The 13134-nt window shown below is 44.3% G+C and overlaps 1 protein-coding gene across 5 annotated transcripts in view; it reads right to left on the reverse strand.

Moving 5' to 3' along the window:
• LOC128305629 (collagen alpha-1(XVIII) chain) overlaps positions 1–13134 on the reverse strand; it is a 215179-nt gene that overhangs the window by 133398 nt on the left and 68647 nt on the right. For 4 of the 5 annotated variants that reach the window (XM_053043178.1, XM_053043175.1, XM_053043176.1 and 1 more), the window contains exon 1: positions 8212–8358. The exons of the other annotated variant lie outside the window; for it this stretch is intronic. In XM_053043178.1, the coding sequence (XP_052899138.1) occupies positions 8212–8358 (147 nt within the window). Of the gene's footprint in view, positions 1–8211; positions 8359–13134 lie in introns of those variants that run through there. 5 annotated transcript variants of the gene reach the window in all.

The following is a 13134-nucleotide window of genomic DNA, read 5'->3' on the forward strand; positions in this document are numbered from 1 at the left end:
GAGTGCAGTGGTTTTCGCACGGGGGCACCCCCCCCGGTTATGGGAGTTAGTGGTAGCGTGGTACGTGTGAAGAAGTCGACAGCCACATTGACTACGTATGGTGCAAGATAGCACCATTGGGGTCGAATGAAGCGGAGCGATCCTGTAAAATGGGTTGAGCCGGTATTAAGGATGGTTTTACGTTCGCCTTAGGCTTACTAGCTTCTTTCCATTGACTTTCCGCGCTTCTCGGGGTGTGCTCCGTTTTGCGAAAGTCGAACATCCATATGTTCGAGAGGCAAAAGCGAGGAAAGTAAATCAATTTCCGGTGGAAAAGTGGAAGCGTTTGGAAGGAAACTCTCGCATGCTTCCTAACCACCGTGATAAGGAAATTTGGTCCGATCGAGAGGCACGGGAAGGTTTGCCTCAGTGCTAACAGTACTGCTCTACCATAGCCCATTATTGGAACATATTTTTGAAGCTAAATTTTTAAACGCTTTTTGATTGGGTTTGTGAAATAGTTTAACTAAAGACAAAAGGATTCTTGCGGGAGGATTTTTTCCCTAGCGTTTGCACGCTTTTCTCTAATCGCTTCAGGATACGCATCAGCGGATCTGAAGGCGGTGGAAAGTGAGTTTCCCTGGAAGCACAATCCTTCCAGCGATTGCATCCTTTCAATCGTCCGATAAAGCTGCCGTTACGATTTATACCCATTCGGACCTTTCCCGTGCAGTGTCCTTTATTTCGGGCCCTTTTCGGTGCTGCCGGTGAAAAACGAGCATCGAGTCCCTGTATCCACCGCAATCCACCGAAACCCACCGAAACATCTTTCAACGATTTGTCTGTCAGACAATCAATTTCTTTGCTTCTGCTGCGACATCCGGGCTTTCGTGAGCCCGTGGCGCCCAGCGGTGGGTGTATCGACCGGGGCCGAAAGGCTTCAACAACCACAACCCTAATGGCGGTTAGGGCAACGGCACTGCTGGTTTACTGCTGTCGATCTTCAAAACCCGCATCCAGAGATATGAGGAGCGAAACTTTTGGCTGACCCAAGGTCACCCGTCATCTCTGGTTCGAACCAGTTGCAAGGCGGCTTTTTGGTGGGATTGTAGGAATTTTCCAAACAGGGGATGCCGCAGTGGAATGGATCACGTTGGCACGATACGAGGGCTATATGTCATTGGGAAAAGACACACCAAGTTCTTAGCCACGAACACACACCCATTTCCCATTCAAACACCATCGAGCGTGTCCTGTTTGTGTGGTTTCTGCTGATGGCAACATTTTCCGTTCCGGTGTTTCTTTTTTTTTTTTTGAGGAAACTGGGAAGCGAAATTTGGTAGAAAAAAAGTTTCCAAGCCCGGCCATGCAACCCCGGTTGCGGTTACCCGATGGGAGGCACCTTAAGGCAGCTTGTTTTTCTTTCGGAATGTTTGAATCATTTTTAAAGTTTAATGCTATGTTTTATTTACATTTTTCCCGCCGAGGGAAGCTTCTCCGATGTGGGCTGTTGTAAACTATTTGCCAAGCGTACAACTTTGCTGCGGGTGTTTTTTTTTTGGTGCGTGTTGAGGAAATGTGGTCAAACTGTGTAGGAGACAGTTGTTACGGAGAAATGGTGTAGCATAACCATTTACTCGAGGAGAGATCGTGTTGATGCATGTGGAATATTTTATTTTTCGAAAGGGAAATCAATATTTTTTAAACTTGAAAATACAACCTGAGTGCACACAGTATGTAATGTTTGGTATGGGGTGAAATGAAATTGTATGCTTTAATGTTTTCTTTAGAGTACAACACTTAATTTAAATTATTTAATTAATTGTACGTGTGAACTATTTTTTTTAAATATTTTTCCAACTATTTCTTATAACTTACTGAAAATATTTGTTGATTAATTTAGACAGGGTTAAGTTTTCCTATTTCAGCAAAATTAAAAATAAGCAATTCTTACTAAAATGAAATTTAGATTGTCATTCACCCCAACTTGACTTTATTGAAGTTCAGTTTTTTTGAAAAATAAAATTACTTAACTTGAAACATAACTTTTTATAATAACACAGGCACAAACTACTGGGCGCCTCCATCAATTTAGCTTCTCAACACCTCAGCGTCCATTCCATCCATTTTGTATCTTTTCATCACAATTTAGAAAATCATCAAAGAAAGACTTCAGATGAAACATTTGCTTAAACGGTTTAGTTTATAGCAGTTAAATGTTTACTGTTGTGCATCAAATCACACCTCAACCAACCGACTTTCAAAACAAAACTATTCAAGGGATTCCTGAGTGACATTAAATAAATCTAGTAAGCAATTGCTGTTGAGTAACGGCATGGTTGACGTGCCATGAGCAGTATAAATAAACTGGTTTGAAACAATACTCATAATTTATGAGATGAAATCATCTTTAAGCTTCCAAGTCTTGCTTCAAAAGGTTTTCGATACGTCATAACTATTGAATTCCTCTGCGGCTCTTATTCTTCTCAATGCGACGAACAAGACTGATGCCATCGTTGCTCCCGAAGAATTGACGAAATAAATATTAATCATTAATAGTCTTAGTAAACATGGAGTATAGACATGGAGTGCTGAATGATTTATTGAATAATTGAATAATTAAAGTCCAGTCTGAGCAAAAGTTAACAAATGCGGATGAAAGCAGAAAGTATTAAAATACATGGAATCAATTCACAATGATCAGCTTGGAAAAGTTTCACGGAAAGTTTCACGAAACTGACAATCGAAACAATATAATAACAAACGGGAGAACGGCTCAAATTACGGCACGGTTTTTCTATTTGCCCAAAAACTTATAGATCGCAATCAATATGAAAGTGAGAATTTCTCACAAATACTCGAATCTTGATAGAAAAAGATTCACGTTGAAAGAGTTTTCCATACACGTGCACAGCTAAAATTGCACCCCCGGAAGTTCACTTCCATTGCAAGTGCTTTCATTTAGCTAAAAGCGAGCCGCGTTTCTGTTCGCTTCGAATAAGTGATTAGCGGGAAGCGTCGGTGGTGTCGCGATTTCAACGGCATAGTTTGCCCATTTCAGCCGCCAAAGGAGTCATGGCAATAGAATAGAACGTTTTCGATAGCTTCCGGTATCGTAAACCACGAAGTCAGCATTAGAAACGAGACTCGGTCAGAAGGTGTGCCAACGGAGGGCGGATTGTTGCTCTTGTTGTGTTGGTTGTTCGTTGTGCAATGAATCAATTTCCGCACCGCTCTTATTTCGGACAAAAACTGATCACAAAAAAAACACAAACGTTTCCGACCGAACATGCGTGGACAATGCGTGCGTGCGAGCATATTGTTCAACCTGTTCGGTACACGTTCTTATTGAAATGGAGCTAGTGGGCAGCATTTCACTCCCGGACCAGATGCGAGTATATAATCGGTTCGAGTGTTTTGAAGAATTCAGTAGCATTTGCGATTTCAGTAGATGAGCGGCAGCGTGGCTGTGTTCGGTACGGGTCGGTATCGGTTTTCGGGACACCGGAATGCGTACCGTGAAGGGTCAGCTCGGTGGAAAATTAATCGATATTTTGTCGAGTTTTTCAACCTTCTAATCGAGAGCGAAGAGGGCCAGAGGATGTGGGTGATCGGGTAAAGGGGCTGCCCACTGAAGCCTGTTGTTTCGTGTCGGTACAAAAAGTTAGTGTTGGAAAACATTGATAATGTTGAACGGGGCGGGCATGTTTGACAAGCATGAGTGGTTTGGAAAATGGTTTGGCCTTTTCCTGTTAAGTTTGTGTTCGCACAGTGCTGATCGTGAAGCTTTACTAATCATTTAGGGAAATTGAAAGCTTTTTAAATTCTTTAGAACTTTGCTTTGTACAACGATGATGAAACAGAGAAAAAAATATGAATGAATAATTAATAATGATAAATTAATAATGATTAATTAATAATGTCATTTTAAAAATGTTATTTTTGTTCTTCTAGAGTTTGAAATGGAATTTAAACAGCAAACTATAAAATTCAGATAAGGAAAAATAAGTAAATCCTATGCTGATAACGTGACTCAACAAATGTAAAAAATCACTAAACAAATCAAAGCTTTCGCATTCGCTCAAAGAAAGGAAATAATAAAGAAGAAAAATGAAAAAAGAAAAGAAGCAAACCGATCGGTTGTCATTGTAAAATAACGGTTTTTTTAAATAAATAAAACATTTCACATGTTATTTGTATCAACCGAGCATGTCCGAGATAAAGCCAAAAGACAATGAGTGAATACCTAGAGAAAGTTGTGTTCTTCAAAGCCATTATTTTTCGAATAAAATATATAAATAATTAACATATTAGATGAAAATTTTAAACAAAAATAACCGCTTTGTTTGGACATTTATCGAGCAGCTAACCGAAGCTTTCATTAGAAGAACAATTTAACCCTCTATTCTTCTATTTGGTATTGTAATTTGTACGTCAAACTGACAGCGGTTACGCAACTCAAGCTGTCAAAACGCAGTGAGAAAAGCTTGATGAAAGTATGATCTACCACGCTAGTTATTTGAACCGGAACGACTAGCCGGATAAAACATCAGTTCATACCTCATTCCTCTTTCTTTGGTTATAATTTTCTCCTATTCCTTTCGCATTCCACTTGCAGAAAAGATAGCTTTGATTGCCATTGACAGAGGAGCAGGCGAGAAAGGTTCCTGAGGGTGTTCTCAATCGCACTGTGACCGCTTCTTAAAACGGAAATACCACGAAGGAATCAAGTTTCCTACCGAGCTGTAAGCAGCCGCGCAGTGAATGCTGCCAGCTTGAATCCCTAATCAAAGGATTCTCTCTATCGCTTGGTTCACCCGCTATGGGGGCACCGCCTCGTTCTCCCGGTGCTTGTCCGTCAAGCTTCAGCGAGATCGTGAAGAAATGATGGAAATTTCTTTGATATTAGAATCTCTTCAATTACAGCTCAACGGCTAGCTTTCATCTTTTGCAGCGCGCTCGCTGGCACAACTGGGTGGAAAGGTTGACCAGCAGCAGCCAGTAGCAGCAGCAGCAGCACTAAGATGCGTCCACGCTCCGTAGGGTTCATCCTGTGAAGCTGTACAAACAAACATCGGCCCCAGACTGGCTACGAAGGCAATGGGAATTCGCTGTGAATAGCACTTTACCCCACCGACCGGAGAAATTGTTGTTAAATGCGGGCGAATGGCGTAAGAAAAGGGATGGAACGGATGCTGCCCTCGCGCACCGGACTTGAGTCCACCAGGCAGGTTGGTGCGCGTAATGGTGATTTTTGTGTGTTTGAATTAAAGATAAAAGGATAATTTTGTTATGGAATATAAATCAAATTATATCATCTCGGGCAGCAGGCGTTGTCTACTGCTCTGGGTTCGGTAAGGTCTTTCACCAACACGGGCACGGGAATGGTGGCCATTTTTATAAATGTTAGCAGCAGCGTTAGAAACGTTACCTTTTCCGAAAGGGTTTCTTTCAAAGTTCGCGATAAGAAGCGATAGCAGAGCACACACCCAGCCGTACCCTAAAGGAGGGAAGGTTAATTAGGGATGATTAGCAGTCCAGTGCTGGTGCTTTGTCCGCTTGCAATGCGGACCGTTTATCCGGCCAATCCGTTTATCCGGCCAAAAGGAATGGTAGCGTTTCTAGGGTCATAAATTATGCTGTATGGTGATTTATTGAATTTTGATAGGTCAAGAAGCAAATCAGAACATCGTTCGTCGATGCGGTCGATGGTGTGAATGAGATAAGCTTTAAACACCGCACACAAAACCTCCTTTCGTTCGCATTCGATCGCATTTGCTACAGATGCGCAACAAAAAAAAGCTCTACTTGAAATTCAAAGTTCGCTCTGGACAAATGTTTGTCGCGGGGCCTGGGAAGGAGAGGGGTGGGGGGTGGTAATGGTAAAACAACCCCCACCCAGAAGTGGCGGTCGAACCACTTTTTTGCGTTTGGAAGAACAGAAGAATTTGGCAATTTCGATGTAATGTTGAGTGGAATTCCAACGAAACCAAAGCGGTTCTGCCCTCCCCCATCACGAGATAAGGCGAAGCATAATTTTAAGCCAAAGCGATAAAGTTACCTTTCCTCGGTTGGTACGCGCTCGGTTTTTCCCTCACCACTGCAAACCAATCGTGGGCGAACGAGGGTGTGGAGTGGAGGAAGGTGAGATAAAGTTGAAAATTATTTTTCCACGGAAATTGCCTCCATGGGACTACCGGGAAGGTCGAACAATTTATCGGATTCTTAGATGTGGAATAATAGTATTTCAAACGAATTTTGGAAACCCATCACATGGAAATTCATCGCCAGGAAATGCTGATGATGTAGTGCTTTTACCGTGTACTTGCGATGGTGTGAATGTGGTTTGCGGATTGTTTGCTCAAGGGCATTCCAATTTTCGGTAATGAAATATTTTCAGTAGCTCTTTAGAAGAAGAACCCGTCAAACTGTCAGTCCATGAAGGGTAGAACATGTTGCAATATGAAGCTTATTGCCAAAAGAGGATTTTATTTTATTTTGAGTATGTATTGTTCTTAAAACGTTGTGGGAAATAAGAGAAAACAGTAACATTGTATCTCATTTTTAATGAAAAATTAACTCGTCATTAATAAATTCTTTGCAATATCAAAGTTTTGAAGGCATTGTAAGGAATGTAATGTATAACTGTACTGTGTCTCAAAATTATTGATCTTTTTGAAAAGATAATTCAATAAAAAAAAATTGAGACCTCAACCACGAGCTTTTTATTCTCATTTAATGCATTCTATATCCGTCATGTTAAACGGTGCGTTCAGTAGCTATGCCAAGATTGTTTTAGTGGCTATGTTAATATGTATAATTACTAAAATGCATATCAACAATTTAAGACAACTATTTTAAGTATATTCCTGAGTGTAAATTTGATTATTCTCTGCATCGTTATCAAAAAAAGTCTTGATATTATTAGAGAAAATAAACGATCATTAGATTATATTTCCGCATGATCACTCTTTCGTTGCCGCCAGTAAGGCAATAAAAAATAATACCTTCAACCATCGGAAATTCGCACAATGATATTAATATCTTGGATAATCATAGGGAATATCAATTCCAGAGGTCTATAAGCTACCATCAATTATCATTATATTGAAGTCTACCGGCTATCTACTCTGAAACACCATGTTTTTCGGTTTTCACAGCATACTTTGTAATCACAGTATACTTTGGTTTTACTTTCAAATATTGCGTTATAAAAAGCATTGCTTAAAGGCACAAACATATATGTTACATTTCTGAAAAACATCCGATGCTTTGTCTTGTCCCCGAATTACATAAAAAGGGTAAGGTTGTTATTTACTTGATTTATTTTTTTGAAATATAAACTAGGTGGGTTGTGACATTTTCAGTTAAATGCACATGATGCACCTGAGGGCTACCAATACTGAGCCCTACTTCATGGGGGCTGCTTGTTGGATATCGGATGGATATAAATACCCGTTGAATGGAAAAACATGTTAAGCATTATTACCTTGAAAAATATTGTTTGTCAGTATATTAAAAGCTCTCAAAAAGCTTTATCTTTATCTTATTTAAAAGCGTAATAAATATGAGATGGAAACAACCATACCTCGCAAACCGATTGGGAAAAGATTTTGTTTGCTTAAATTCTGATGAAAATGGGAATTTTTAAGAATACGAATACCCCGCACAGAATTAAATGCAGTACCGAAGAATGATAAGTACCGCGTACGGTTCGCAATGGTGACAAGGACACGGTGGGTTTTGTAATTATTATCGTTTTTAATTTGTTGGTTGACTACCACTCAATCGTTTTCGTAGCATTCTGGGGTGAAAAACGATTTCGATTAATGACGTGGTTCCATACCGGCACAAAAGCCCATAGCCCTGTCAAGCCACGAGCTTTAATTAATCTTGCCAGCACCGTGTCCGGGAGCCACTTGAGCCCGAAGTGCGCCAGGATTGTGAACCATCAGCAGAAATCAAACAGTGTACCCCTCGGCCAGCGTAAAGATCGTGACGGGTCGCTTTTCGGCATCGTCCGACGGATGGTACCCTCCCCCTTCCCCATTATAGCGTCACGCGTTTCAAAAGAACTTTAATTAAATCCTGTCCCAAAGCCCCTTGGTAGGTTCCCCGGTTCGGTTCGGTCCCGGGGTTTTGTCCGGTTTCGCTTTAATTTGTCGACACGGTTCGCTCGTTCGCGTGGACGTTCCACCCAACCGGGTGTGTGGTTGCGGTTTTGCTGCTTACCTGTACCCGTGCGGCGACCCGTTCGTTGTAACGCATCGGCACAAACCAGCCCTTGGTCGAGCCGGTTACGAGCACGATGCCGAGCAGGAAGAAGCACACAAAGGCGGCAATGACGGCCTTCGCCCGGCCGGATACTACCATCGCCATCTTGCACCGGGCGGGCTTTGTCAGATGTTTTGTCGTGCAGGGAATGCGGTCAGATATACGGTGTGTGCTGCCCGTTTGCTGCTGCCCGCCCCAATACTGCTGGGTTTTGTGCGTTTCACAGCACAATGGAGCCTGATTGCGGGCAACGGTTGATTTAAATCTGTGCTCTTTGCTGGCCACTGGCAGCACGGATGGTCATCACGCTTCGACAAACGGTGGCGTAGGTTTGTGCACCACTAATTAAGCTTCCCATCGAACTGTGGCTTTTGGGGAAATTTTCCAAATTCCAAGGAAAATGCACAATTTTTCTTAGGGCACGGGATGGGTGCTGGTACGGTTTCACCTCTCACAACACTTTTAACGCACGGATATGATACTTTTCTTTGCGATATTTGAGGCCCTTCCTTTTTTGATATGATAATCGAACAACACTTGGAACACAGACAACGATTTTGAAGCGATCGGAAAATTGTATCGCACCACAACACATTCACCACAGCACGAACGCCTTACTTTGCTACTTAATAATTACTCCACAGCAACAAAAAAAAAAACACTTCTTTTTACTTTGTACTTCCAGCTCCAAACTGCAACCTCTCCGTTTCCGTTTACGGTTTCCGGTTTCCGGTGTACGGCAGCAGTTTTGCGTCCCACGATATGATGATGACGTTTTCCTTTCAGAGCTCAATCCACCGCAATCAAACACGCCGCGCCACGGGAACGCGATGGTTGATTTGTTTGTTTGTTTGACTGTTTGTTTGTTCACACCTTTCGGCGCATAAACTACACGTACGCCAACTGCAAAACGCCCCCTCACCGAACGCGGTTGTCTTCCTCGTGGTAAAAGCCGTGGGATTTGCTTTCTGTTACATGTTCGTGTGTACGCTGCAAGCAAAATCGTTCGCTACTGGTGGCGGTGATGAGCTTTCATGCTGGGTGGCAATAAAGTTTAAGCCGCTTCCTTTATTCGGGCGCTTTGTTTATATATCCTCCGGTGCGGTGGGATTGAACGGGGAAAAAGGGGCAACAGTAGTGTGTAGTGGAGCGACTATTTTACGCCCTTTCCGTAATTTTCCCTTTGCTATCACCTGTTTGTGCGCCCGAAAAAAAACCAAGGCCTTGCGAGTAATTAATGGTACGCACTGTCGGCCGCCAGGTGGCGCTTGCTGCACGATCGCTTGAGCAGACGGCTTGCTTTGATGTAAATTATGTTTCACCACACGCAAACGCAAAATGCGTGTAACTGTTCGTTCGGTGATTTGTAATGCGAGTGCGGGGAAAGATAAGCCCTCTGGTGACCATTGCTTGTTTCCCGATAACTTAATTATTTCATCTCGCACGGTTTGGAGGTGATTTTAAAACCGGGGGTTTCTTTAACGGGCAATGAAGATTTCACACCTCGAAGCACACTAGTGTCACTCCAAACTTAACACAAATTTCCACCAACAGCGTGGTTTATATATTCTTTTATCTTTGTGGGTACGTTTCGGGAAAAGCTGGAACACATACCATCAATGCAACAGTTTGTAAACGGAAACGAGCTTCCCGTGATGGCTTGCTGATGTTGTTGTTATCCACCGGAAAACTAGCGAGCCAGAACCTTCCGCCGTAACGATGCCGTTGCCTTATCACAGAACGTATTGATATTGGCGCGCTTTGGCGCCCCCTCTCGCAGATGCCACAACAATCAGAACAACGAAACGCGAATCGCGACCAAAACAACCCGGAAAGAATCGCGCGCGCACACGACACCGTAAATACGCACTCGAACCGCGGAAAAACGCGCGGATTGGATCGGTTAACGGTTATGCGGTTTGTAGTGCGGTGGCCAAAAATAAATCCATAAACATTCCTTTCCTGCTTTGCTACTTATCACAACACGGCATTTACGCGAAAGTCGCCACGAAAGCTTCATAAAATCAACAACCGACCCTTTAACAACCCAGCTGGACCAGCCTTTATACGCACTGCACTGGGTCACGGGCGCGTGTTTTGCTGCGGGACGATGGCAGCATTCGGCCTATGGGCTTGTGGAACCTACCGGTGGCCAAAAATTGCGAACCATCATAAATCACGCGCAAAGCATCGTTTCGCACTTTTACCTCGGGTGGTATGAGTTCTCACCCTTCGCCGTGTTTTTTGGCGCCCTTGGTTTTGTTTCGTTGCTGGTGTGATTTGCTGACGACGTTGTGTGAAGCTTTTTGCTTGGCGTCACAGTCCTTCACGTGCAGGAGGAAGTATATTTGTACCGGTTAAAGAAGCGCTCCTTTAACCAGCAAACAACTTTATGCAGGGTGGAATTTGTTATGAGCCCGTTAAAGCACCACCGAAAAGCAATGCCTACTGAGACGACCACGCTTCACTACGCGAGCGGTAACGTGCACGTGCCTTCACCGTCCGTGTGACAGTGGGTGTCTGTGTGTGTGTGTGTTTGTGTGTATGAAGCTGGGCACGTGGGAAAACTTGAAGAGGGATCGGGAACACATTCACATTTCCTCTTCCTTGTGTGCCTTGCAGGACGATAGTGACTAGGCAATAGCGAGACCACGGGCCCTGGTCGAAGTGTTATATTCAATTATGGTAATTATATAATCCTCTCACGAACACGGGCAAGATAACGTTATGCTTTCCTGCGTCTTTTCGGCAATTCACCACATACACACACTACGCGTTAATTCATTTGCTGCTGCTGCTCGAAGGTTTCTGTGCTTTGTAAATTTTCCGATTGGTGGTTCAAACTGCCAAAAAACACACACGTCGCGTCGCGGGATTAAAGACGGGAAGCACTGCCACGTGAAACAAAAACGTCCCACGAAACGGCCTCCTAGCAGACACACGCTTGAACGTCACAGCGGCACGTCCGGTTCATCTGTTCGAGCAACAGTGCGCGTCTGTTTGGCGGTAACGGTTGCAGCACGCACTGGCACCGGGGCGTACAAGAGCGATGCTGGCAACAGCGAGAAACGAGAAACATAACACACACTCAAACACCGCTCGAAAATATCAATATTTTCCAAAATACCGGCCTAAGCTAATGAAGCTGAATCGGGGGCCCCGTTTACCGTGATGCGATGTCAAGTGGAACGGAGATATGTTTCGTCGCGATGGTGATATGGCCACTTTACACGATGGCGATGGTGGTGTATAGGATATGTAGAAACGTTTTTTTCCAGGCCGAAAATAACACGCCAAACGCGCATAGGATATGTTTCTTTCCTCCCGCGTCGCTCCTTTTTTTGTGTTGGCTTCCGAGCTCTTGTTTCACTATAATTGTGTTCCGCCGATGCCTAGCCCACCGGGCACACGCCAACAACGGACCGGACCGTTACGGTACGGCTTTTATTCACGCACGGTTGGCAGACGGATTGCATACGGTGCAAGGCGTACGTAAAATCGCGAACGGCACAACGGACCCGAAATCGATCGAACGGCAACGGTGACGACAACGACAACGACGACGACGACGGCGGTAAAGACGACGACGACGACGGTACGCAACTCGGTTGAAGTGTGTGCAACTTCATCGCGGGCCACCAGAAAACTGAACTCGTTTCTGCGTTCCGATACGCGTTCGAGGCGGCCAGCAGAAGCTGATCCGCCGAAAAAGGGCCAAACCTGCCGAACCCGACCCGAACGCTGCAGGGAAAACGAACGCTGAGTTCACGCGTTTTGCGACACGGTTCTTATCAGGTTCGTTTAAAAAGCGGGGAAAATTCACCCCGTTTTGTTCGGCGGTTTGCATACCACCCGGGGGTGTAGGGCGGGAAAGTCGTGCCAAAAACCTTTCTTTGTTTAAATGACTTTTCCACCCCTGTGCAGTGTGGCGCTTTTGTGAGAAGAGAGAAGGATAGAGCGAAAATCGTGTTTGTGTCCTTGGAAATCTCGGCTGTGTGTAGTGCACGATAGTGCGCATGCTCACAGGGCAACCATTTTCCCCTGAAAGTTATGCAATACACAGTACACTGTACAATGCGCACCGGTCCCGCAACACATACGCATCAGCACGTTGTGCTAATGTGCGTGACGGGTACTGGTTGTTTTGACGGGGCCGGGAGGACCAAAGTCTGTAGGACCAAAGTCCCGCACTACCCGGCATTCGTGACGTCACCGTTTAAAGTACGAACGAAGATGAAAGTTTTGGGGCAAAAAACACATTCGGCCGAGATTGTTGCAGAAATCCTGAACGGCTAAAAATGGGGCTAAAAATGGCATGAGACCCCTTTTCTAGCACTTGTCCTCCGGAGGACTCCTTAGGAAACCACTCCCTAATGGAGCAATCCTAATGGTGCCTGGAGAAAAAAAAAGGTAAACTGTTAGGTTAATGGCATTTCGATGATGGGCTTTTCCGATAGCGGCACGTGGCGGCGCGTGTGAAAGTGAACGGCCCATTTATTGGACGGCCATCGATCGATCGGTGGCATTTCTTTTCATCTTCCCGGCGGTTGGAATGGTGTTTTGAATAGGATTTTATCTGTTGCTATTTTGAATTCGCATTTGCCATTCATTGATTTGTGGCAATGGCTACGTGCTGGCGGGCTCGGCTTGAGGGGGGGGTTTTCACCCGATGCCGGGGCAGCTGATAAGCCGAAAGCCGGGTGCGGAGTGTTTGAAAATTGTGCGACAATCGTGCACATATTAAATGTGTTCCATTTTGGGGAACTGTGGAGCGTGAAAGTTCGCTTACTGAATGCCGCTTTTTGCAGTAAGGAATTTTCCCTGCTGTACCTTTGCACGGTCACAATGGCAAATGGTGGATGGGTCTTTATGGTCGCCATA

This window comes from Anopheles moucheti, chromosome 3 (genome assembly GCF_943734755.1).
Source record: "Anopheles moucheti chromosome 3, idAnoMoucSN_F20_07, whole genome shotgun sequence".
NCBI lineage: Eukaryota > Metazoa > Arthropoda > Insecta > Diptera > Culicidae > Anopheles > Anopheles moucheti.